The sequence below is a fragment of the Nerophis lumbriciformis genome, linkage group LG01 (assembly GCF_033978685.3).
Source record: "Nerophis lumbriciformis linkage group LG01, RoL_Nlum_v2.1, whole genome shotgun sequence".
NCBI classification, from domain to species: Eukaryota; Metazoa; Chordata; class Actinopteri; order Syngnathiformes; family Syngnathidae; genus Nerophis; species Nerophis lumbriciformis.
Window position 1 is genome coordinate 77,270,371 of NC_084548.2, and position 26,094 is coordinate 77,296,464.

Consider the following 26,094-nt stretch of genomic DNA (forward strand, 5'->3'; position numbering starts at 1 on the left):
CTGCATTAAAAAACTGTCTGGAACTTCATTACAGTTACATTTTTCTAGGGGACACCATTATTTTTCATGACACTCCTCAAAGTTAATGTTTTATCATCTGTACGTGTCAAGATATACACTATTATGCCGTTGCCTCTCACGCCCCTCACACATATCACAGCGCTCCTAGCCCCCAGGGGGTCCGCCCCCCCTACTTAAGAAGCACTGCATTGAAGTTTGAAACTTGGACATGGTTACATTATATTCTTACACACCCCTCAAAATTAATGTTAATGTATTTATCTGTACGTATCAGAGATATACGCTATTGCCTCTCACGCCCCCTCACACATACATACCCCTGGACCAATCTAAGTTTGTGCTCTTCCACATTGTGTTTGTAGAGTTGTCAAAGTATACATTGTGTTTGTAGAGTTGTCAAAGTATACATTGTGTTTGTAGAGTTGTCAAACTATTAGGGGTGTTTGTATAGTTGTCAAAGTATTAGGGGTGTTTGTATAGTTGTCAGACATTTCTCTGCGTGAGAGCCAGGGTGATTGCGCAACACTGCATTGCGTGCATGTGCCCTGCCTTCATTTCCTGCATTTTGTCTTAACCCTGCTGTCTTTCTTCAAAAGTATGTTGGCCAGATGGTGACAGACAATAATCAAGTCAGTCATGAATGTTAATAAAGATCTTCCTGCCACAAGATGTCCAGTCTACCAAACACATTTAAAGCTCTTTTCTTTCAAAGGATTTCCCAGAGTCAAGCATGAACAATTCAGCATGTGCCTGGGCTAACTAAGTCATGTTCCGGAAAAGTCTTATCTGCTAATGACAGCATGGGTGCAGCCAAATAAAGGTGCAAGCAGGCATTATTAAATCAATCAGACATGTAAAAGTCAGGTGAGGTTATGAAACCACATGAACATCATAGTTATTATGATCAGTTATTATGATCATTATTAAATCAATCAGACAGGTGAGGTTATGAAACCACATGAACATCAGTTATTATGATCATTATTATGATCAGTTATTATGATCAGTTATTATGATCATTATTAAATGAGTCAGACATGTAAAAGTCATGAACATGAACATCACAGTTATTATGATCAGGTTTATCTTCCCATCGCTGCCAATCATCCATCAGTGAGTTTGCTTAATGGAACATTTTTTATTACCGCCACACCTTGAAAATAGATTTTTATTACTTGAAAACAAATGAAAGTAATATAATATATTGAAGAAATTACAGACACTATTTTTACCTTTTATTACCAATGGTATGGTAACAAATGGCAGCATTTCAACAGGTTTTACCTCCCGTGTACACACTTTCATCTCCGCTTCCCTGCCTTCCTCTTTCTCCGCCAATCACCTTTCAGACATGGACAGTGTGTTTGCAAACATGGAAAAAACTGACATTGAATCCAAACCACACCAATATTAAACATTACCACCAGCTACAGTATGAATTGATATGTATAACCTATTGTTTGCACACTATTGACAAGTGAAAACTCAACCACCAAAAAAAGACTTTTGATTACCGAAAACAGTGCTGCCCAGCCCGGATGTAAACAAGATGCACGCATTTGACTGGAGCGTTGTCAGCATGTCTGTGATGTGGACGTAAGCAGGTATACAGCCATCTAGGAAATGTGCAAATATCAAGCATGCTAATAGGGAACATCAGCTGGGTTTAGACCGTGGCCAGACAGGTTAGTTTTACCCTACTGTTGATGTCTTGTTGCAATAGCAGTAGGGTTTAGACTGTGGCCAGACAGGTTAGTTTTACCCTACTATTGATGTCTTGTTGCAATAGCAGTAGGGTTTAGACCGTGGCCAGACAGGTTAGTTTTACCCTACTGTTATGTCTTGTTGCAATAGCAGTAGGGTTTAGACCGTGGCCAGACAGGTTAGTTTTACCCTACTGTTGATGTCTTGTTGCAATAGCAGTAGGGTTTAGACCGTGGCCAGACAGGTTAGTTGATGTCTTGTTGCAATAGTAGAGTCTCTAAACACCAGTACATTCTATTATAACACCAGAAGAAGATGCTGGATTTGTTGCTAGTTATTTTTCATTTTAAAAAAAGTAATTAAAAGTCTGTAAACACTTGAAAAAAATCTCAACAAAGTACATTGTACAAAAAGCAACATTTGAAAATATGGATAAAACATTATTTTAAGACTAATAAATCGAAACAGATTCGTTTTAAATGTCTATCTGTGTTGGCGACTTGGCCTTCCACCCTAATGCAGCAGGGATAGGCTCCAGCACCCCGAGAGGGACAAGTGGTAGAAAATGGATGGGCCACACTTTAAGTTCATGATGCAGTAAATTGAATGATGCGGACACGTTTGTTACTGGATACTTTCTACTATGCTTTTGCCTTGCAGATTTTGTATGTACAAGTAATATGTTTACATTGACAGATGTGCTGTTTTACATTCTTCAATTATTATTACGCTTGTGTGCTTGGCCGTTGTGTAGCTGCTAGTGGCCTATAGCCTAGCATGTTTACCTTTTGTAAATGACTTCAATCAAATAGAGGAAATTGTGTGTTTATTGGAGGACATTCAGATGGTAAGCGTCCAACTTTGCAGAAGCAAACACGCTGCAGGACTGCTTGTATCGCACACAAGTAAACACGCTGCAGGTCTGCTTGTATCGCACACAAGTTAACACTCTGCTGGTCTGCTTGTATCGCACGTGATATCGCACACAAGTAAACACGCTGCAGGACTGCTTGTATCGCACACAAGTAAACACTCTGCTGGTCTGCTTGTATCGCACGTGATATCGCACACAAGTAAACACGCTGCAGGTCTGCTTGTATCGCACACAAGTTAACACTCTGCTGGCTGGTCTGCTTGTATCGCACGTGATATCGCACACAAGTAAACACGCTGCCGGTCTGCTTGTATCAGAGTGCTTATGTGTAATATTTGAGATGCAAGCCCATACTTGTGTTAATGGGATGGGTGCAGCCTTAATATTCATGAAACCATTGACTGGACTAATAAAGAAATGAAGATTTAGTCTTAAATCCTATTAGATGGTAAGTTTGCTGATGTCAGCAATACCTACATGCGACCTGCCCTCCCAATGTCAATGTTCAGCGCAGTAATCCCTGCTGGCCTGTTACGTAAGTGCCAGAGAAGTCATGTGGAGCACCATGGCGTGCATCAACATGGCGTGCATCAACAATGGAGAGGCGTTATGTCACCGCCTGCTCTGACACTCATTGGCCAATGAACGGCTTAGCTTCAAACAAACACATTGTTGGGGTCCGCCGGCATGCGGATAATAAAGTATCACCGTGAAGGAACACTTAACATGATTTCTCTTCTTGTGTCTGACATGTCACCAGTCAGTTACACTAAGTATTTCTTCTAATAACTCACCCATGTCACAACTTTTTGCCCCGGGGGCCACATTGATCAAGTCAAGTATATTATTCATATATACTGCATGTCAAGTATATTATTCATATATACTGCATGTAAAGTATATTATTCATATATACTGCATGTCAAGTATATTATTCATATATACTGCATGTCAAGTATATTATTCATATATACTGCATGTCAAGTATATTATTCATATAAATTGCATGTAAAGTATATTATTCATATATACTGCATGTAAAGTATATTATTCATATATACTGCATGTCAAGTATATTATTCATATATACTGCATGTCAAGTATATTATTCATATATACTGCATGTCAAGTATACTATTCATATATACTACATGTCAAGTATACTATTCATATATACTACATGTCAAGTATATTATTCATATATACTGCATGTCAAGTAAAGTATATTATTCATATATACTGCATGTAAAGTATAGTATTCATATATAATGCATGTCAAGTATATTATTCATATATACTGCATGTCAAGTATATTATTCATATATACTACATGTAAAGTATATTATTCATATATACAGCATGTAAAGTATATTATTCATATATACTGCATGTCAAGAATATTATTCATATATACTGCATGTAAAGTATATTATTCATATATACTGCATGTAAAATATATTATTCATATATACTGCATGTCAAGTATATTATTCATATATACTGCATGTAAAGTATATTATTCCTATATACTGCATGTAAAGTATATTATTCATATATACTGCATGTCAAGTATATTATTCATATATACTGCATGTCAAGTATATTATTCATATATACTGCATGTCAAGTATATTATTCATATATACCGCATGTCAAGTATATTATTCATATATACAGTACAGGCCTTCTCCTCATTCAATGCTATGTTTTCTTTAATACATTGTAGATTGTCACATCAAACTATGAATGAACACATGTGGAGTTATGTACTTGACAAAAAAAAGGTGAAATAACTGAAAACATGTTTTATATTCTATCCATCCATTTTCTACCACTGCTAGGCATGGAACATATTGACATGTGACATGAATGTAAGTATGGAACATATTGACATGTGACATGAATGTAAGTATGGAACATATTGACATGTGACATGAATGTAAGCATGGAACATATTGACATGTGACATGAATGTAAGTATGGAACATATTGACATGTGACATGAATGTAAGCATGGAACATATTGACATGTGACATGAATGTAAGTATGGAACATATTGACATGTGACATGAATGTAAGTATAGAACATATTGACATGTGACATGAATGTAAGTATGGAACATATTGACATGTGACATGAATGTAAGTATAGAACATATTGACACGTGACATGAATGTAAGTATGGAACATATTGACATGTGACATGAATGTAAGCATGGAACATATTGACATGTGACATGAATGTAAGTATGGAACATATTGACATGTGACATGAATGTAAGTATGGAACATATTGACATGTGACATGAATGAGAATAAAAGTGTTGTGTGTCATTAAGCCTTCATGGCGGGTGACCATGCACGTAGTTGACAACCTGCTCTTATTGTTATTATTATTATTATTGTTGTGTTTACAACATGTTCAAGGAACTGATTTCCTCTCCATTGGCGTGTGAGCTTGCTGAAAGCTTTCTTTATTTACCAGCTACATTCCATGACAGGCAAGATTAGCTCTGGCTCACTGGCCGCCAAAAGAAGGTTTGAATTCTGGCTAATCATGTTCTCCTCTATGCACACAAGGTAAGAAGCAGGTCAAACCTAGGTAAGAATTAGGTAAGAGAAGATACAAAGTAGGAAACAGATGGTATCAAGTAGGTAGGGTTAGAAATGTTAAAGGTAAGAAGTAGGTAACAGAAGGTAAGACAAAGGTGAGAGAAAGTAAGGGAGATATGAATCATGGCTCAGCCCTAAGCAAGATACAGATGAAGAAGCAGGAAGTAGATTGAGCATGTAACCCTTCCACTTGTTACAAAATAGAGATGAAGAGGCAGGAAGTCCATCTTACCTGGAAAAGAAAGAAGTCACGCGGCACAGGTGACCCGGTCCATCAGCACCTCCAGCTGGCAGGCGTCTGGTCGCTCCTGAGGGTTGAAGGCCAGCATGTCCTGGAGGAGATTCTTCACCCCCTCTGACATGGAGCTCCGGGCCTTCTGAGGGATGTGGAGGACCATCTTGGGGTTCTCCAACAGCGCCTCGCCCACCGGCACGATCTCCGAGCCTTGTCGGATGTACGTGCCCAGCAGCTCGCGTTTGGACTCGGCGTCGATGAACGTGATCCGCTCGATCATGGCCCAGATAATGATGCCCAAAGCAAAGATGTCCGCCTTGGCCGTGTAGTGGCCCTCCCACACCTCAGGGGCCATGTAGAAGTCCGAGCCACAGGCCGAGGACAACCACAACTTGTTGATGTTGACCATGTTGTCCTGGTTGCTGCCTCTGCCTGTCGAGTGCACTTCCTCAGTGTTCTTAGAACTCAGGCCAGCGCACACTTTACTTAGGCCAAAGTCAGCCACTTTGACAATGGGTGCACCAGACTTCTGGGAGATCAAGATGTTGTCGGGCTTCAAGTCCCGGTGAACAATGTTGTTCTTGTGCAGGAAAGCCACGGCGCTGGTCAGCTGGCGCATAAAACTCCTGTTGGTCTGGGGGTCGGGCCGACGGGACAAGATGTACTGGTTGAGGTCGCCCCCTTCGCAGAACTCCATGACGAACCAGAGGTAACAAGGCTCCTCTGGGTAACCCAGAATGCGCTCCCCTGCACAGACACATCAGTTATGGCTTCTCAGGGTTAGGAACTCCTGACAATCTAACACATCAGCAAGTGGAGGATCTGTTTTACAAATAAATGGATAGATGTTGATAGTCCAACTCATACTGACTGCTAGACACACATAATACATACTGACTGCTAGACACACATAATACATACTGACTGGTAGACACACATAATACATACTGACTGGTAGACACACAATACATACTGACTGGTAGACACACATAATACATACTGACTGGTAGACACACATAATACATACTGACTGGTATACACACATAATACATACTGACTGGTATACACACATAATAAATACTGACTGGTATACACACATAATAAATACTGACTGGTATACACACATAATACATACTGACTGGTATACACACATAATACATACTGACTGGTATACACACATAATACATACTGACTGGTATACACACATAATACATACTGACTGGTATACACACATAATACATACTGACTGGTAGACACACATAATACATACTGACTGGTAGACACACATAATACATACTGACTGGTAGACACACATAATACATACTGACTGGTAGACACACAATACATACTGACTGGTAGACACACATAATACATACTGACTGGTAGACACACATAATACATACTGACTGGTAGACACACATAATACATACTGACTGGTAGACACACATAATACATACTGACTGGTAGACACACATAATACATACTGACTGGTAGACACACATAATACATACTGACTGGCATACACACATAATACATACTGACTGGTATACACACATAATACATACTAACTGGTAGACACACATAATACATACTGACTGGCATACACACATAATACATACTGACTGGTATACACACATAATACATACTGACTGGTATACACACATAATACATACTGACTGGTAGACACACATAATACATACTGACTGGTATACACACATAATACATACTGACTGGTAGACACACATAATACATACTGACTGGTATACACACATAATACATACTGACTGGTATACACACATAATAAATACTGACTGGCATACACACATAATACATACTGACTGGTATACACACATAATACATACTGACTGGTATACACACATAATACATACTGACTGGTAGACACACATAATACATACTGACTGGTGTGTTTAATAGTTTACAGGTGTAGTTGATAGTTTACTGGTGTATTTTATAGTTTACTGGTGTATTTTATAGTTTAGTGGTGTGTTTACTGGTGTATTTAATAGTTTAGGTGTGTTTGAACGATTTTAATCGATTTAGTCGATTAGTTGTTGCAGTGGTGAGTTTACTGGTGTAGTTTAGTGATGTATTTACTGGTGTAGTTGAGTGGTGTATTGAATAGTTGAGTGGTGTATTGAATAGTTGACCACAACAACGATAACTGCTATAACAACACTAGAGACATGACTTGTTGTCCACAGGGCAGACTGACCACAACAACAATAACACAGAGCAGACTGACTACAACAACAATAACACAGAGCAGACTGACCACAACAACAATAACACAGAGCAGACTGACCACAACAACAATAACACAGGGCAGACTGACCACAACAACAATAACACAGGGCAGACTGACCACAACAACAATAACACAGGGCAGACTGACCACAACAACAATAACACAGAGCAGACTGACCACAACAACAATAACACAGAGCAGACTGACCACAACAACAATAACACAGAGCAGACTGACCACAACAACAATAACACAGGGCAGACATCTTTAGTCAATTCACAACACCACCTGTTGTAGTCAGGGAAATGTGTCAGCACCATCTCTAGTCAATTCACAACACCACCTGTTGTAGTCAGGGAAATGTGTCAGCACCATCTTTAGTCAATTCACAACACCACCTGTTGTAGTCAGGGAAATGTGTCAGCACCATCTTTAGTCAATTCACAACACCACCTGTTGTAGTCAGGGAAATGTGTCAGCACCATCTTTAGTCAAGTATATTTGGTTCTGCTAGAGAAACCCTGCATGGATGAGCAAACACTTGGCTATTAAATAAGGTGAAATGCAAAGTACTGGAGTATTTAATACTTTACTGGTATAGTTAATAGTTTACTGGTGTATTTAATACTTTACTGGTGTATTTTATAGTTTACTGGTGTATTTTATAGTTTACTGGTGTAGTTAATAGTTTGCTGGTGTGTTTAATAGTTTACAGGTGTAGTTAATAGTTTACTGGTGTATTTTATAGTTTACTGGTGTATTTTATAGCTTAGTGGTGTGTTTACTGGTGTATTTAATAGTTTAGGTGTGTTTGAACGATTTTAATCGATTTAGTCGATTAGTTGTTGCAGCCCTAGTTTAGTGGTTTATTGAATAATTGAGTGGTGAGTTTACTGGTGTAGTTTAGCGATGTATTTACTGGTGTAGTTAAGTGGTGTGTTTACTGGTGTAGTTGAGTGGTGTATTGAATAGTTGAGTGGTGTATTGAATAGTTGAGTGGTGTGTTTACTGGTGTAGTTGAGTGGTGTATTGAATAGTTGAGTGGTGTATTGAATAGTTGAGTGGTGTGTTTACTGGTGTAGTTTAGTGGTGTATTGAATAGTTGAGTGGTGTGCTTAGTGGTGTAGTTTAGTGGTGTATTGAATAGTTTAGTGGTGTATTTGCTGGTGTAGTTTAGTGGTGTGTTTAGTGGTGTATTCAATAGTTGAGTCGTGTAGTTTAGTGGTGTGTTTAGTGGTGTATTCAATAGTTGAGTGGTGTAGTTTAGTGGTGGGTTTAGTGGTGTATTGAATTGTTGAGTGGTGTAGTTTAGTGGTGTATTGAATAGTTGAGTGGTGTAGTTGAGTGGTGTATTCAATAGTTGAGTGGTGTAGTTTAGTGGTGTGTTTAGTGCTGTATTGAATAGTTGAGTGGTGTAGTTTAGTGATGTGTTTAGTGGTGTATTGCATAGTTGAGTGGTGTAGTTTAGTGGTGTATTGAATAGTTGAGTGGTGTAGTTTAGTGGTGTGTTTAGTGGTGTATTGAATAGTTGAGTAGTGTAGTTTAGTTGTGTGTTTAGTGGTGTGTTTACTGGTGTATTGAATAGTTGAGTGGTGTAGTTTAGTGGTGTATTTAGTGGTGTATTGAATAGTTGAGTGGTGTAGTTGAGTGGTGTGTTTAGTGGTGTATTGAATAGTTGAGTGGTGTTGTTGAGTGGTGTGTTTAGTGGTGTATTGCATAGTTGAGTGGTGTAGTTTAGTGGTGTGTTTAGTGGTGTACTGAATAGTTTAGTGGTGTATTGGATAGTTGAGTGGTGTTGTTTAGTGGCGTATTGAATAGTTGAGTGGTGTAGTTTAGTGGTGTATTGCATAGTTGAGTGGTGTAGTTTAGTGGTGTATTGCATAGTTGAGTGGTGTAGTTTAGTGGTGTGTTTAGTGGTGTATTGAATAGTTTAGTGGTGTATTGAATAGTTGAGTGGTGTGTTTAGTGGTGTATTGAATAGTTTAGTTGTGTGTTTAGTGGTGTATTGAATTGTTTAGTGGTGTGTTTAGTGGTGTATTGCATAGTTGAGTGGTGTAGTTTAGTGGTGTATTGCATAGTTGAGTGGTGTAGTTGAGTGGTGTGTTTAGTGGTGTATTGAATAGTTGAGTGGTGTAGTTTAGTGGTGTATTGCATAGTTGAGTGGTGTGTTTAGTGGTGTATTGAATAGTTTAGTGGTGTGTTTGGTGGTGTATTGCATAGTTTAGTGGTGTGTTTAGTGGTGTATTGAATAGTTTAGTGGTGTGTTTAGTGGTATATTGCATAGTTTAGTGGTGTGTTTGGTGGTGTATTGAATAGTTTAGTGGTGTGTTTGGTGGTGTATTGAATAGTTTAGTGGTGTGTTTAGTGGTGTATTGCATAGTTTAGGGGTGTGTTTGGTGGTGTATTGCATAGTTGAGTGGTATGTTTAGTGGTGTATTGAATAGTTTAGTGGTGTGTTTGGTGGTGTATTGAATAGTCTAGTGGTGTATTGAATAGTTTAGTGGTGTGTTTGGTGGTGTATTGCATAGTTGAGTGGTGTGTTTAGTGGTGTATTGAATAGTTTAGTGGTGTGTTTAGTGGTGTATTTCATAGTTGAGTGGTGTGTTTAGTGGTGTATTGAAAGTTTAGTGGTGTGTTTGGTGGTGTATTGAATAGTTTAGTGCTGTATTGAATAGTTGAGTGGTGTGTTTGGTGGTGTATTGAATAGTTTAGTGGTGTATTGAATAGTTTAGTGGTGTGTTTGGTGGTGTATTGAATAGTCTAGTGGTGTATTGAATAGTTTAGTGGTGTGTTTGGTGGTGTATTGCATAGTTGAGTGGTGTGTTTAGTGGTGTATTGAATAGTTTAGTGGTGTGTTTAGTGGTGTATTTCATAGTTGAGTGGTGTGTTTAGTGGTGTATTGAAAGTTTAGTGGTGTATTGTTTAGTGGTGTGTTTGGTGGTGTATTGAATAGTTTAGTGGTGTGTTTGGTGGTGTATTGCATAGTTGAGTGGTGTGTTTAGTGGTGTATTGAATAGTTTAGTGGTGTGTTTAGTGGTGTATTTCATAGTTGAGTGGTGTGTTTAGTGGTGTATTGAAAGTTTAGTGGTGTATTGAATAGTTTAGTGGTGTGTTTGGTGGTGTATTGAATAGTTTAGTGGTGTATTGAATAGTTTAGTGGTGTGTTTGGTGGTGTATTGAATAGTTTGGTGGTGTATTGAATAGTTTAGTGGTGTGTTTGGTGGTGTATTGAATAGTTTAGTGGTGTGTTTGGTGGTGTATTGAATAGTTTAGTGGTGTATTTCATAGTTGAGTGGTGTAGTTGCAAAATGGTGCGTGTACCTTTGAGTGAGGTCTCCACCAGTCTCAGGTATTGTTTGGAGGTCTTGTTGCCATGGCTCATCTTCTGGGCCAGTCCGTTCCTCTGCAGGACGCACTCCTCCAGCTGGACCACGTTCTGGTGTCGGTTCTCCAGGCTGGTCAGGGCCCAGAACTCGGCCAAAGCCAGTTCCACGTTTTCCGGGGCGTCGCACTGGAGCCTTTTCACCGCCAAGCGGGCTCCGCTGGTCCGGGCGAGGGCCTCGTACACCACCCCGTAGCTGCCCCGGCCCACCTCCCGGATCAAGGTGTAGCGGGGGGGCAAGGACGACTCGGGCCTACCTGTCCGCAGGAAGCTGACGGAGAAGCAGTAGTCCTGGTCCTGGTCCTGGTCCCGGTCCTGGTCCATGGGCTCCGGGTGCTTGTTATTGTCTTCCACCTTGAGGGAGCGGAGGACTTTGGCCACATTCCTCCGGCAGACCTTCATCCCCCTTTTCCGCTCGCAAACATCCATTCTTACACGGATCTGCTTTGCATTGTTTACATCGCATTACTTCAATCCCGACTCAATGCTCTTGTTGGAGGACTTTGCTCAAACTAAGTCAGCGTGGAGCAAGAAAAAGGAGCAGAGAATTATTTTGTGCCTGCAAAAAAAAACAAAATGTTCCAGCTTCCAGTCCGGAACAAGGGGCGTGGTTTGTTGCTTACGTAAGGGCTGAGGCGGACGCTGATTGGCTGAGAGCCGAAGCTAGCAAGCACTGATTCCGCTTCCACAAAAGAGGATTGTTTTGATTTGAAAATGATAATAATAGAGAGCTTAGTTAGTGTCGTGACATCTGCTCACGCGTGCAAGTGGACAATGGTCCTCAACTGGCTCCGTCACTCACTACCTCTTTCCTTCTTCTCCTTCTTCTTCATTCATGTCCGCGGCAGCGTGGGAAAACACGAGAGCAGGCGGCACGTGCACACAGACCTGCTGCCCCGCCCACACAGTCCTGGTGCCCCGCCCACACAGTCCTCCTGCCCCGCCCACACTGCTGACTTGCAACTCATCCATCTGACTTCATTTCCACCCATCCATCCATTTTTTTACCGCTTATCCCTTTCGGGGTGCTGGAGCCTATCCCAGCTACACCCTGGACATTTTTAACAGCTTATTGTTTGTTCATTATGTCGGTGGCAGCGTGGGGAAACACGAGAGCAGGCGGCACGTGGTGCCCCGCCCACACAGCTGACGTCACGTATTTGTCATTATTAACAGTCAGTGATTGTGATACTATTCATCATCCTTGCCATTTATTTATTCACCTACTAATTCTATATTTATTGTATTATTGAATGCAGCTACAGATGTATTGTATAATTAAGAATTGAACATCTCAAATTGTTAGCATCTGAGCTATTTAACAGGATATTATTTTAGGAGCGTTTGTTATTGTACATAAAGCACTACACCTGAACAGGTGTTCACTACAGTATTTATTCATCATCTTCAATCCCTCACATATCATTTGCATGCGTGTTGTTGTAAAAAAAGAAATGAAACTGTAAATGATCATTTTATCTATTTGAATTTCATTGTTATCATTATTTTGAACACCTTTTTATTTGATACATTACATTAGTCCTTTTTTCCACTATCATTTGATGATGTATTTGTCATCTGTCATCAATGATCAATCATTCTCTGTCATCCAATGAGAAAATATTGACAAATGACAAAATATGAAGTGTCAACATGTTGAATAAATGGAGTGAATAGAAGATATGGAGAATGGTTTGTGTTTAAAGAAGGTCTGCTTGAATTGTGCAAGTGTAATAGTCATTATTGTATCGGGGGGCCGATACAGTATTGATATCGGTTATCCAAAAAAACAAGTCATCTGAATATGCAGCGTCTTTCAGTTAACATCCAAATGTCCTCCAATAAGCACACCATTTCTTCTATTTTAGCCTAGGAGCTAGCAGCTACACAACAGCTAAGCACACAAGCTATAGTCATACGTGAAAATCGCAGTGTAAAACAACATAAACAAGTATCAAATCATTATACTTACACATTCAAAAGTCTCCAAGGCACAAGCGTATTAGAAAGTATGCAGTAACAAACGTGTCCGCAGCGTTCAATTTACTGCGTCATTAGCTGGACCTTTCTGACGTCATAGCAGGCTTGCTGGCACCAAAACAAATCTTTCTATGCCAACTAAGAGAAGATCATCCTTCTAGTTACAACACCAGCAAAGACTTGGTGAGATAGACCTTCTTGCAATGTGTCTCCTTTACACGTGCGGCAGATAAAGTGCATTACTCACAAGTATTACGATCACTGGAGGCCGAGGCTAAACGTGTTCCACACTGAGTAAGAACAAGCAGAAGCAGACAAGAAGACGTGCTAATCGCTAAACTAGCTGGAAAGAAGAGAAGAAAGAAGTTTAAAAGTGTAGACGGAAGCAGGTTGAATGCAGAAAGTAAGAACATATTAGATAGATAGATAGATAGATAGATAGATAGATAGATAGATAGATAGATAGATAGATAGATGGATAGTACTTGAATAAGAGAGACGATGACTGTATGTGTGCTGCTCACATAATACTGTATACGTTTCATCAAATCCTTTATTTCATGTGTACACATTCAAGTCATAAGTCCCTGGACACAGGAGGACTTCCAATTATTCTAAATAAATACAAAGTTACTTAGCACTTCCTTTTTCACTGACTACTTACTCTTGCCAAGTAACTGACTACCTTTGACTTTGACTTGAGTCCGAGGTCTTCAACAGGGGGTCCACAGAGGTACTAAAGAGGGGTCATGACATTTGTATAATATTTTGTAATATTCTCCATGCAATTTCCCCACTAACTGAAATGTCTTGAAACACACATGAACATTGCTCCAACTAACTGCTTGAAAAATGTCAGCCTGCTCACTCTACCTTGCACTTTTCAAAGAAAAACTTGCAGAAATAACTAGAAAATACCCGCGGAAATGTTTGATGGGCCTGCTATCTGTGCCTCGTGTCCCAATCTGTGAGTTTTAGGTCTAAACGTACAAAATGAGCTAAAGAGCTAGCCCAAAACGTTAGCATGCTAACACTTAGCATGTGTGCTAAAGTTAGCATGCGTCACATACCAAGTTATATGACTCTAAGAATGAGATAAATAAGTGTTAGCATGCTGATGTTAGCTTGTTAGCATGTTAACAGTTAGCAAGTGTCACCCACAATGTTATAAGGTGTAATTAGTTACCATTCTTATGTTAGCATGCTAACAGTTAGCATGTGTCACATACATGACTCTAAGGTGAATAGCTGCGGAAATAGAGAATAAAGTGTCAAATATGTTGAAAATATTATATAATATTAATATTAGCATACTAATGACTGGGATAGAAGGAATACCAAAATGCAATATTTGTTGGTGGAAACACAGAAAATAGCAAAAAAGCTAGCATAAAACGTTAGCATGCCAATGTAAGAGAAGTTAGCAAAAAACCTGTGAGAACTTTCCAGGAAGAAGTAAAAATAGAGCTTTGAAAAAACAGGAATTTTGGGAATTCCTGGAATTTTTTTGAACTGGGACAATGTTTGTTAGATTGTCCAAGGTGAGTGGAGTGTGTGGATGGTAGTTAGATTGGTGGTTCCAACACCACAGGGTGCCACATACCACACTGCCTGGACCAGACGCTCCTTTGTCAGCGCTCAGTGGCCAGAAATCATTTGTTTGTTGGCCTCATCAACATCATCATCATCATCATCATCATCATCATCATCATCATCATCATGTGCAGCAACCTTCCACTGAAACATGAACACATTTGGATATTTTCAATGATCCAAACAAATACAAAATGTCTTTCTTTACCTTCACAAGTTTGGTCCTGGGTCTCAGGCATAACATGGTTCAAAAATGTCATATCTTTTTGAACATATATATATATATATTATATATATAATAAATAAGTCCTATATTTGAATTCAACACTTATAGTAAATCAACTATCTGTCACAATAAAAGGAGAAAAAAATATGCCCCCCCTAGCAATTCTCGAAAGTCTCCACTTTGCTTGACCCCCTTCAGAGACATAGCAAACCCAGAAACAGGGTGAGGTTGACCTTCAACAGCTCGAACTATGATGCGGGTGCATAGAGACCTCGCACAAGGGGCGATAAAGTAGAGATGCGCGGATAGGCAATTATTTCATCCGCAACCGCATCACAAAAGTCGTCACCCATCCGCCATCCGCCATCCACCCGAACTAACATTTTATTAAAACCGCACCCACCCGTTGTTATATATCTAATATAGACGATGCAAGGCATTAGTGAGGTTATAAAGCTTTTGCCTGTTAAAGAAAGGAGACTGATCCAATTAGCAGAGACATTCAATGCGTGCCACGCTGTCACGGCCCAGACGCACACCAGTGCGCAATCATCTGGGAGCCGCACTGAGCGCACCTCCAAGCGCGCTCGCGCCACTCAAACTGCTGCAGGCAGCTGCGTTCTATCTTGTTTTAACATCCTGTGGCACTCTTCTGGGATCACGGCGGACGAAACTGCTCATGCTCAGGGTGTTTGTGGAAGTTCGGGGTTTTGCACAAATGTGATGCACCAATACCGGGACATCTAACATATGTTAGATGTCCCGGTTTTGTGACTGTCGTAGACATAAACAGCGTCGCAGCTCTTGCAAATCACGTAGCCAGCATTACTATCATCCTGATTTACAACCTCATAAAAACGAGTCCACGCTGAACTTTTCTGTTGTTTTTTTTCCCTGGTCTTTAGTATTCCCTTTTTTAGTTTGTCGCGTACCACGTTTGCTGCCGGCGTTGCCATCTTTTTTTTTTCTTCTTCTTCTGTTGTGGCATATGCTGCAGGTGCCTGCTCGTTTTTCGTATGTGGGTAACAACATTTAACTATGTATATATATTTACCAATTGGTTTAACTGCCACCCGCCTGAATCTATTTAAAATCTAATTTTTTTTTATTTCAACCGCCCGACCCGCGGATAAAATCTAATTTTTTTTTTATTTCAACCGCCCGACCCGCGGATAATCCGCGGACTCCGCGGTTGTGTCCGCAAACCACGCATCTCTACGATAAAGCAATCGCATGAAGCTATAATGGCCAAGAAAACTCAAATGGAGACCAGGGCAAACCTAATTAGGTCAGACCACCTGCCAAAGGTGTTTTGGAGCCAATCTTTAAAGCATACCTTGAGACCTCCGATTTCGGGAGGTGGGGGGCGTGGTTAAGATATATCTATATATAATAAATACTTGACTTTCAGTGAATTCTAGCTATATATATATATATAAATAAATAAAAGAAATACTTGAATTTCAGTGTTCATTTATTTACACATATACACACACATAACACTCATCTACTCATTGTTGAGTTAAGGGTTGAATTGTCCACCCTTGTTCTATTCTCTGTCACTATTTCAGAACACACACATTATACAAATAAACATTATAAAATCAATAAGAAAACGGGAGCTCTAATTTGGGAGTCTGAATTAGGATCAGAAGTTCCTATATAAACGTTGCGTACTCACGTCGCCTTTTTGTATTGATTACTGCAGCTGTGCACTGGATTCATTCACAAATACAAACTACAACTCACAAACACTTTAGAGTTAGGCTCCACCATCAGAATGTGTACTTAAACTTATAAAGATCACATGGATATTATTCAGTGAGTTGATTCACCAAAACTAACCTGTTATACAGGAGGAAAAAGCACACAGGACGTTCCAATTGTTCACAGACTGGTCGCTCTCATCAGAATGACAAGACACTTCCGGTCTGCAGGTGATAGCATTCAATTGGGAAGAAACGCCCTACTGCCCCCTACTGACCAATGTGAATACTGATAAATGTGTAATGACAGCTCCAAAAACGAATTCAAACCACAAAATAAAATAAATAAATCAACACAAAAATGTGACACACTATGGGTGGGTCACATATGCATGTACAGTAGATGGCAGTATTGTCCTGTGTAAAAGTGTCACAACATTGCTGTTTACGGCAGACAAACTGCTTTACGGTAGATGAAAACTTGACTGCTGTTGTTGTGTGTTGTTACCGCGCTGGGAGGACGTTAATGAAACTGCCTAACAATAAACCCACATAAGAAACCAAGAACTCGCCCTCGATCATTAGCTGTTTACATTGTGGGAAAGTGGACGTGTGAACAGGCTGTCAACACGTCACTCAGGTCCGCATGGAGCTGGAGGGGGCGTGGCCTCCAGCTCCGCCTGAATTTCGGGAGATTTTCGGGAGAAAATTTGTCCCGGGAGGTTTTCGGGAGAGGCGCTGAATTTCGGGAGTCTCCCCGAAGGGTTGGCAAGTATGCTTTAAAGGGGTCAGAGACACCGGAAACTTCAGTAAGTTCCTTAGACAGGGCTTGGAGTTCCTCTAAGGCCCTCTGGACCGAGCCATCGGGGGCGGTGTTGTTAGGAATGAAGGTACAGCATTGGTCACCAAACATTGCAAACACACCTTCTTCCTTGGCTAGGATGCGGTCAAGGTCTGTGCGGCTCTGGACGGCCATGAGGGAGGTCGGGGCAAGTTGTTCAGCAAGTCCCTCAATAGCTTCACGAGTCAGGTTGGTCAGTCTCAACAGATTATAAAAGACATAGTTAATGCGTTCTACATTTTTAGTAGCAGTCACAGGGAAAATAGCACCAATGATAGGAAGGTTGTCGAAACCTGCACAGGATTCACACCACAATTTGTGTTGTGAGGGGACCCCTCTTGGTTGTCCTATTGCATCAAAGTAAACACCATCAAGGTTTCTCATCAACTCAAAGGAGCCCGTTACACTCCTCCAACATGGCGGCGTCGGCGGGAAGTTAGAGAGGCCGCCGCTGAAACAGGAGTTCCAAGAGGTGTTAATTTTTTACCCACTAGGGTGAGTGGGGTCACCAGTCTAACCATAGCACAAAGCCCAACGGCTGACGTCGGGATTCTAATGTACAATCTGTGCTCCCCACAATACCAGAATAAGTCAGCCTGTGCCCAAGGGCCTATTTTTGAGCCATCTATCAGTGTGGTGCACCAGGAAGGGTCAATGTCACCCAATTTGTTGGGGGACGAAGAGGGTCCTGTGAATTGAAAACACGTGTAATTCAGCATTTGGGCCACAAAAGGAAGAAGTCGGGCGGAATTGTCAACAGGAGGGTACACACTAGCCAACCAATCGCACCCTGGCGGCGTGGGTTCAGAAAACATACCACCTCGTATGAATTAGGGAGGGGTGCTTGAGCCGTAACAGTACACCCCTGCTTATGCGAGGCTCCCGACGGGCGTCAGGGCGCATCAGGGTTCGCCCGGTAAATCTTCCAACAGGGAGGGGTCAGCAAGGTAAGAGGCTGGTACCCAAAATCGGTCCTCAGGATATAACCCTCCAAGACCAAATAGACAAACCCCCTACCCTGCCGACGAACCCTGAGAATTTCCTTCATCGTCCAATCCGGGTCACCACTCTGGAGGACCTTAGGAGGGGGAGGAGCAGGAACAGGGGGCGAGAGCGAGAGCGAGAGCGAGCTGACCGCCACTGGTTTATTTTGGGACACATGGAATACGGGATGTCTTTTCATAGAGTGCAGAAGAGAAAGACGTACGGATGCTGGGTTAATGATAGCCTCCATTGAGAAAGGGCCCACGTATCCAGGTGCCAATTTCTGTAGGTGGAGGTCCTTGGCCCGCAACATCGACCTGCTGCCAGGGGCCGATAGGATGGCGCCGCTTTTGGAATATTTGTGGTTTTTTCATGTTGAAGCCATAAACAGGTAGAGTTTCTGCCCACATCATCACAAAACATGACTTTTATCTGAGCCAAGATGTAAAACCATGTTCATAACACGAAGGAGAGATAAATCTGCGTGTTTAAAACCTTCCTGACAAGAAAAATCTTTGCCCAGAAGAAAGATGGACTTTTACTGCTAATGAGGGAAAAGATCATTCCAATGGCGGAGATTGTTGATCTCCTTTTATATTGAAATAGAAATAATAGGATGGACTGTTGGCCATTAGGAGAAAGGCTCGCTCATTACGTCTTCCCACAAACAATTGTCAACCCTCACGAGATAAGAATAAGTTCCGTTCATTGGAATGTTGACCATACTTGTGTACTATTTGTCTTCTTTTACTCAATTATTCACATGCAGCTTTCTTTTCATTTCTCATCTTCCAGCAATTCTATCTAAAAGAAGACTAAATCTCTCACAATTAGTGGCAAGAATGTTTCAAGTAATAAAAGACAATTAGTGGCATGAATGTTTCAAACTTATAGTAATAAAACACAATTAGTGGCAGGAATGTTTCAAACTTACAGTAATAAAACACAATTAGTGGCATGAATGTTTCAAACTTACAGTAGTAAAACACAATTAGTGGCAGGAATGTTTCAAACTTATAGTAATAAAAGACAATTAGTGGCATGAATGTTTCAAACTTACAGTAATAAAACACAATTAGTGGCAGGAATGTTTCAAACTTACAGTAATAAAACACAATTAGTGGCATGAATGTTTCAAACTTACAGTAATAAAACACAATTAGTGGCATGAATGTTTCAAACTTACAGTAATAAAACACAATTAGTGGCATGAATGTTTCAGACTTACAGTAATAAAACACAATGAATAAAGTAATAAAAGACAATGGTTTATTGGCCTGTTCAGAGGCCTTTTAACAATGTTGTAATACTGCCCTCTGGTGGCCGACGCTGGAACAACAGCTCCCTTGATATTCTTACCATAATTGTGGGAGATAACGGGACAAGCGGTAGGAAACGGATGGATGGATGGATTTACTGTTGTGTCATCATTAACAAACACCTTACTTCAACTCCTTTACACATTAAAAGGGAAGAAGACAAACATATTTAATCCCTGAAAATAACAAAAAATATGTCTCTTAATGTACAAACCCCGTTTCCATATGAGTTGGGAAATTGTGTTAGATGTAAATATAAACGGAATACAATGATTTGCAAATCCTTTTCAAGCCATATTCAATTGAATATGCTACAAAGACAACATATTTGATGTTCAAACTCATAAACTTTTTTTTTTTTTTTGCAAATAATAATTAACTTAGAATTTCATGGCTGCAACACGTGCCAAAGTAGTTGGGAAAGGGCATGTTCACCACTGTGTTACATGGCCTTTCCTTTTAACAACACTCAGTAAAGGTTTGGGAACTGAGGAGACACATTTTTGAAGCTTCTCAGGTGGAATTCTTTCCCATTCTTGCTTGATGTACAGCTTAAGTTGTTCAACATCCATCCTGTTTTCAAATGTCCGCTCCCTGGAGAACAAACTGGACTACCTGAAGCTGGATTTAAATGCAAGACGCGAGATGAGAGACTGCTGTGTCATATTTCTCACAGAAACGTGGTTGAAACCATCCGTTCCGGGCGAGGCAGTTAGCATCGAGGGGCTAACTATGTTTCGGGCGGACAGGAGTAGATCTCTCACTGGTAAATCCCGAGGCGGTGGTGTTTGTATATACGTCAATAATAACTGGTGCAATAATGGGAAGATAGTATCATGTCACTGCTCTCCTGATGTTGAACTATTAACTATAAAATGCAGGCCATTTTATTTACCCCGGGAATTCAGTGCTATGATCTTCACAGTAGTGTACATTCCCCCCAGTGCTAACACCAAAGAAGCTTTGAATGCTTTGTACTGCTCCATCAATGAACTGCAAACTACACATCCAGAGGGAGTTTTCATCGTGGCAGGGGATTTTAATCAAGCTAACATGAAAACAGTTTTCCCTCATTTCCATCAATATGTGAATTTTGCAACCAGGGGTGGAAGCAAGCTGGACTTGGTGTATAGTAATATTAAACAGGCGTATAAAGCTGCACCCCGCCCCCACCTCGGCTCCTCAGACCATCTATCTGTAATGCTAATTCCTGCACGCAAGCCCCTGCTGATCAGGAAGCAAGCTACAGTGAAGCAGGTGAGGACCTGGCCAGAGGGAGCAATGTCAGCATTACAAGACTGCTTCGAAACCACCGACTCAACCTGGATATAGCGGATGTCCGGAAAACCCTGAGGAGAGTGAACCCCCGGAAAGCACCGGGACCTGATGACATTCCGGGCAAGGTGCTTAAGGGATGTGCAGACCAGCTGGCTGGGTTCTCACAGACATCTTCAACATCTCGCTGACCCAGGCTGTGGTACCATCATGTTTTAAGACGGCCACAATCATTCCAGTGCCTAAAAAATCTCCTCCCTCAATGATTACCGCCCCGTTGCACTCACCCCCATCATAATGAAGTGCTTGGAGAGGCTGGTAAAGGAATATATTGTCTCCAGACTTCCCCCCACATTTGACCCATACCAGTTTGCTTATCGCCCTAACCGCTCCACAGATGACGCCATCTCCTCTGCACTCCACCTGAGCTTAGAACATCTGGAAGGAAAGGACACACACGTGCGGATGTTGTTCCTGGACTTCAGCTCAGCATTCAACACCATCATCCCGCAGCACTTGGTGAGCAAACCTTGGATTCAGTACCCCCCTTTGCAACTGGCTACTTGACTTCTCACAGACAGACCCCAATCTGTGAGAGTGGGCAACAACACCTCCAGTGCCATCTCCCTGAGCACCGGCTCCCCCCAGGGCTGCGTCCTGAGTCCACTGCTGTTCACGTTGATGACTCATGACTGTTGCACCAGGTCCACTACTAACCACATTGTGAAGTACACGACAGTAGTGGGCCTCATCCGTGACAACAATGACATGGACTACAGGGAGGAGGTGAAACATCTGGTTGACTGGTGCAGAACCAACAACCTGGTCCTGAATGTCAACAAGACCAAGAAGATCATCGCCGACTTCAGGAAGCAGCAGTCCAGCCACGATCCACTCTTCATCAACGGCACAGCAGTGGTGGAGATAGTAAGCAGCACCAAGTTCCTGGGGGTGCAGATAACTGACAATATGACCTGGTCCCTACACATTGGAGCTCTTGTAAAAAGAGCTCAGCAGCGCATGCACTTTTTGCGTGGTATGAAAAGAGCACAGCTCTCTCACCACATTCTACAGAGGCACTATAGAGAGCCTGCTGACCAACAGCATCTCTGTCTGGACTGGAGCCTGCAATGCCTCAGACTGGAAGTCTCTCCAGAGAGTGGTGAGGACGGCGGAAAAGATCATCAGGACTCCTCTTCCTCCTATCCAGGACATGGCAAAAAGCCGCTGCCTGACCAGGGCTCAGAAATTCTGCAGAGACTCCTCCCACCCCCACCAAGGACTGTTTTCACTGCTGGACTCTAGAAAGAGGTTCCGCAGCCTCCGAAGCAGAACCTCCAGGTTCTGTAACAGCTTCTTCCCTCTGGCCGTAAGACTCTTGAACGCATCATAATTAAATTATCCCCTCAACTCCCCCCAAAATGGATTAACTGGCTGGAATAAAAAAGACAATATAACATACATCCATAAACGTGGACGCATGTGAAAAAGTGCAATATATTTATCTGTACAGTAATCTATTTATTTATTTATATATATTTATTGATTTTATATATATATATATATATATTTATATATTATTTATATATCATTTGTATATATTTATTTATTTATATATGCACCTTATTGCTTTTTTATCCTGCACTACCATGAGCTTATGTAACCAAATTTTGTTCTTATCTGTGCTGTAAAGTTCAAATTTGAATGACAATAAAAAGGAAGTCTAAGTCTAAGTGAAAACACACTTTATTCCGCTGAAAAAGGTAGAAGTAGACCAAAGAGACATGACTTAAATGTACACTATTAATAAGAAATAATCAACTATGTCTGACTTAAATGTACACTATTAATAAGAAATAATCAACTATGTGGTGAGCATGGTTTAATATCATGTACTTTGTTTGAAATGGTGTGTATGTGGGTTAAAAAGGACAACAACTGAAGGAGCATTCATGGTCCATTCCCGCTCACGCTCACGCTCAGTGTGTGTGTGTGTGTGTGTGTGTGTGTGTGTGTGTGTGTGTGTGTGTGTGTGTGTGTGTGTGTGTGTGTGTGTGTGTGTGTGTGTGTTAAACCTGCCTGCAGAGATTGTGTGCCTCATTTCTCTTCAGGACAAACATCTTTGAGAAGTTTTCAGGGACATTCACTCCGGCTTCTGACTCAGATGCTCACCACAGTGAGCGTTGCCGTGGTTACGTGAAGGCCAATGCTGCTAATGCAGAGGTGAATAGATGGCGCTCCTTTGTGGATCATGCAACACATCTGCATTCAGGAGGGAAGAGAGCCTCCTTGAGACGTCACATGACTTGTCCTTGCTTGTGGTCTTTGCTATATTTGCAGCGCATGTTGTTGGAGTGAAAGGATGAACATTTAAGAAGAGAATGAAAGGATGAACATTTAAGAAGAGAATGAAAGGATGAACATTTAAGAAGAGAATGAAAGGATGAACATTTAAGAAGAGAATGAAAGGATGAACATTTAAGAAGAGAATGAAAGGATGAACATTTAAGAAGAGAATGAAAGGATGAACATTTAAGAAGAGAATGAAAGGATGAACATTTAAGAAGAGAATGAAAGGATGAACATTTAAGAAGAGAATGAAAGGATGAACATTTAAGAAGAGAATGAAAGGATGAACATTTAAGAAGAGAATGAAAGGATGAACATTTAAGAAGAGAATGAAAGGATGAACATTTAAGAAGAGAATGAAAGGATGAACATTTAAGAAGAGAATGAAAGGATGTCAAGGCAACACTTGGAGGGTTCTTGTTTCCAATCGCAGCTCAAAGTTCTCTGACATGAAAACATGCGTGTTGGGTGAAGTGTTTGCCAGGTCCATGAGCGGCTCCACCAATGTTAGTGACCACTTTTAGAAAGATACTCTTCTTCTTATCACCCAAACCATTTTCAAGCTATTCCACCATTTTCTGGGTCGCAGCGAGGAAGCGCAGACTTCACGGCCACTTTTTCCAGTTGGGTCTGGGGGGGAGACACTGAGGCTAGCTGAGAGACACAACCTCTGGCTCTAGCCAGTGGCCTCTTCCTGTCTGGGCATGCCCAGAAGACCTCGCCGGGAAGGCATCCAGAAGCCATCCAAACTAAATGCCAGCTGGAATGGCTGCTCTCCATGTGAAGGACCATCAGCTCTGCTGTGAGCTTCTCTGGGAGAACCCGACTCCTCACCCTGTCTCTAAGGGTGAGTCCACCCCCTATGGCGTAAACTCATCTGGCCGCTTGTATATGCAATTTTGCTCCTTCAGTCACCAACCAAAGCTTGTGACCATAGGTGAGAGTAGGAACCGAGTTTGACCAGTAGTTCCACTCTGTCATCAACGGACGCTGGACAACGGATTGTTTCAGTGACTGCATTATTGCTTTCCTTCACTCCTAAATAAGACACTAAGATAGTAAAACTCTGCCACCTGGGGAAAAACCTCATTCCACCCTCAATCCATCCTTTCCCAAGTGAGCACCAGATTTAGTAGTACAGAGTCTCATCCCAGAAGCTTTACTCAGGTGCAAATCCTGAATGTGGCCACCTGATGAGGCAATCAGGACCATTTTATCCGCAAATAGCAGAGACAACATCCTAAGGCCACCAAACTGAACACCGTCAACGCCTTGGCTGAACCGATGACAAAGGAAAGCCCTGTCGGACTTTAAAACATTGTCCGCAAAACTTTCATTGTCAATGTTTCCATGCACACCAGACTGAATGGAGATACCATTTCTCTCTGACCCTGTACTCTGGAGCAATTTCCCAACGGAAGAGGCTTGATTTACTGTACTCGTAGCAATGCGAGCCAGGCACCTGCTCGGGTTGTACAAGGACCGAATAGCACATAGCGGTGTGCCACAAATCTCATATTTCCAGCACAACGCCCACCAGTTGGGAAAATGCCAATGCCCCCTCCAGTACCCTTGCAAGGGTGTACAGCTGGTCCAGTATTCCACGACCAGAACAAAAAACACATTGCATCTCCTGTAGTCAAGGTTCCACTAATGGTCGTAGTACTCTTCTCACCAAACGAGGGACTCTGCCATTGTTCCCAGCTTGGGTCAGCCATTTAATCCAACTCATCACCAGGTGTTAATCAGTTGACAGCTCAACCCCTCTCTACACCGTCCGCCCTCTTCAAAAACACAGTCTGATAACACGACTACTGTTCTGGTGCACTTATGGGCGTCCTTATGTTTGAACGTGGTGCTTGCTATGGACTGCACAGATTCAGATATCCGGGAGGCTAATTCTCCAAATCACGTTGCTCCAGTTGGTGCCAATGTGGGCATTGAAGTCTCTCAGTAGAACTAAGGGGTCACCAGCAAGGATGCTCTCCAGCATCATCCTGGTGCATTACATGAAGGCTGGGTACTCTCAGATTCTGCTTGTGTGTATGCACCAAACAACAATCAGGACCCTTTCCCCTACCCATATGGGTAGGGTAGTAAATCCCTCGTTCACTTGAGATTATTCCAACACCTAGTCACTGAGTCAGAGTAGGAACTTTACAAGTCTACTCCAGCTCGCCATCTTTCTCTTGCTACAACTCCAGAGTTGAACAAGGTCCAACCCCTTTTGAGGAGATAGCTTCCAGGGTCTAAACTGTGGGTGGAGGTAAGTCCGACTGACTGAACGTCTCGTGGGAACTTGTCAACCTCTCGCACAAGCTCATGATCCTTCCCCACGAAAGAGCTAATGTTCCATATCCAGAAGCATTTTGCTGACAAAGACCAGGTCGGCCATGCACCCGCCTTCGACCACCTCCTAGCACACAACGCACAGGACCCAGGTCTTTTTCAAGCCGAGTCATGACCAAGCTCGGTGTTCCACATTGGGGCAAGGTGGGTTCTCTCCTGAAGTTCCTTTCCAAAGTGTCTTCTAAATCACTCTTTGTCTGACCCATCATCTAGTACATGTTTGCTTTGGGAAACTCTAGGGGGGCTTTAAGGCCTGGAACACATACAGTAGCTTCTAGGACCACTCAAACACCTGCACCACGATAAGGTAGTGATTCACCACAGTATAATTGTCCATCACTTGTCCATTGTGACTGTTTGGCAAGAGGGTAAATC

The 26,094-nt window shown here is 41.7% G+C and overlaps 2 protein-coding genes across 3 annotated transcripts in view; one reads left to right on the forward strand and one right to left on the reverse strand.

The window, feature by feature from the left end:
- The window catches only part of stk35 (serine/threonine kinase 35), a 14,464-nt gene extending 2,520 nt beyond the window's left edge, over positions 1–11,944 (reverse strand). The window contains exons 1-2 of the mRNA XM_061973165.2: positions 11,037–11,944; positions 5,447–6,196 (exon numbers count right to left, since the gene is read on the reverse strand). Coding sequence (XP_061829149.2) covers positions 5,463–6,196; positions 11,037–11,526 — 1,224 coding nt within the window. The 5' untranslated portion in view covers positions 11,527–11,944 and the 3' untranslated portion in view covers positions 5,447–5,462. The remainder of the gene's footprint in view (positions 1–5,446; positions 6,197–11,036) is intronic.
- Positions 11,945–18,697: 6,753 nt separating this feature from the next.
- The window catches only part of pdyn (prodynorphin), a 30,527-nt gene continuing 23,130 nt past the window's right edge, over positions 18,698–26,094 (forward strand). Inside the window, exon 1 of one of the 2 annotated variants that reach the window (XM_061970083.2) lies at positions 18,698–18,818. The gene's annotated coding sequence lies outside the window, so the exon portion shown is untranslated. The remainder of the gene's footprint in view (positions 18,819–26,094) is intronic. The other variant, XM_061970074.2, reaches the window with a different exon arrangement.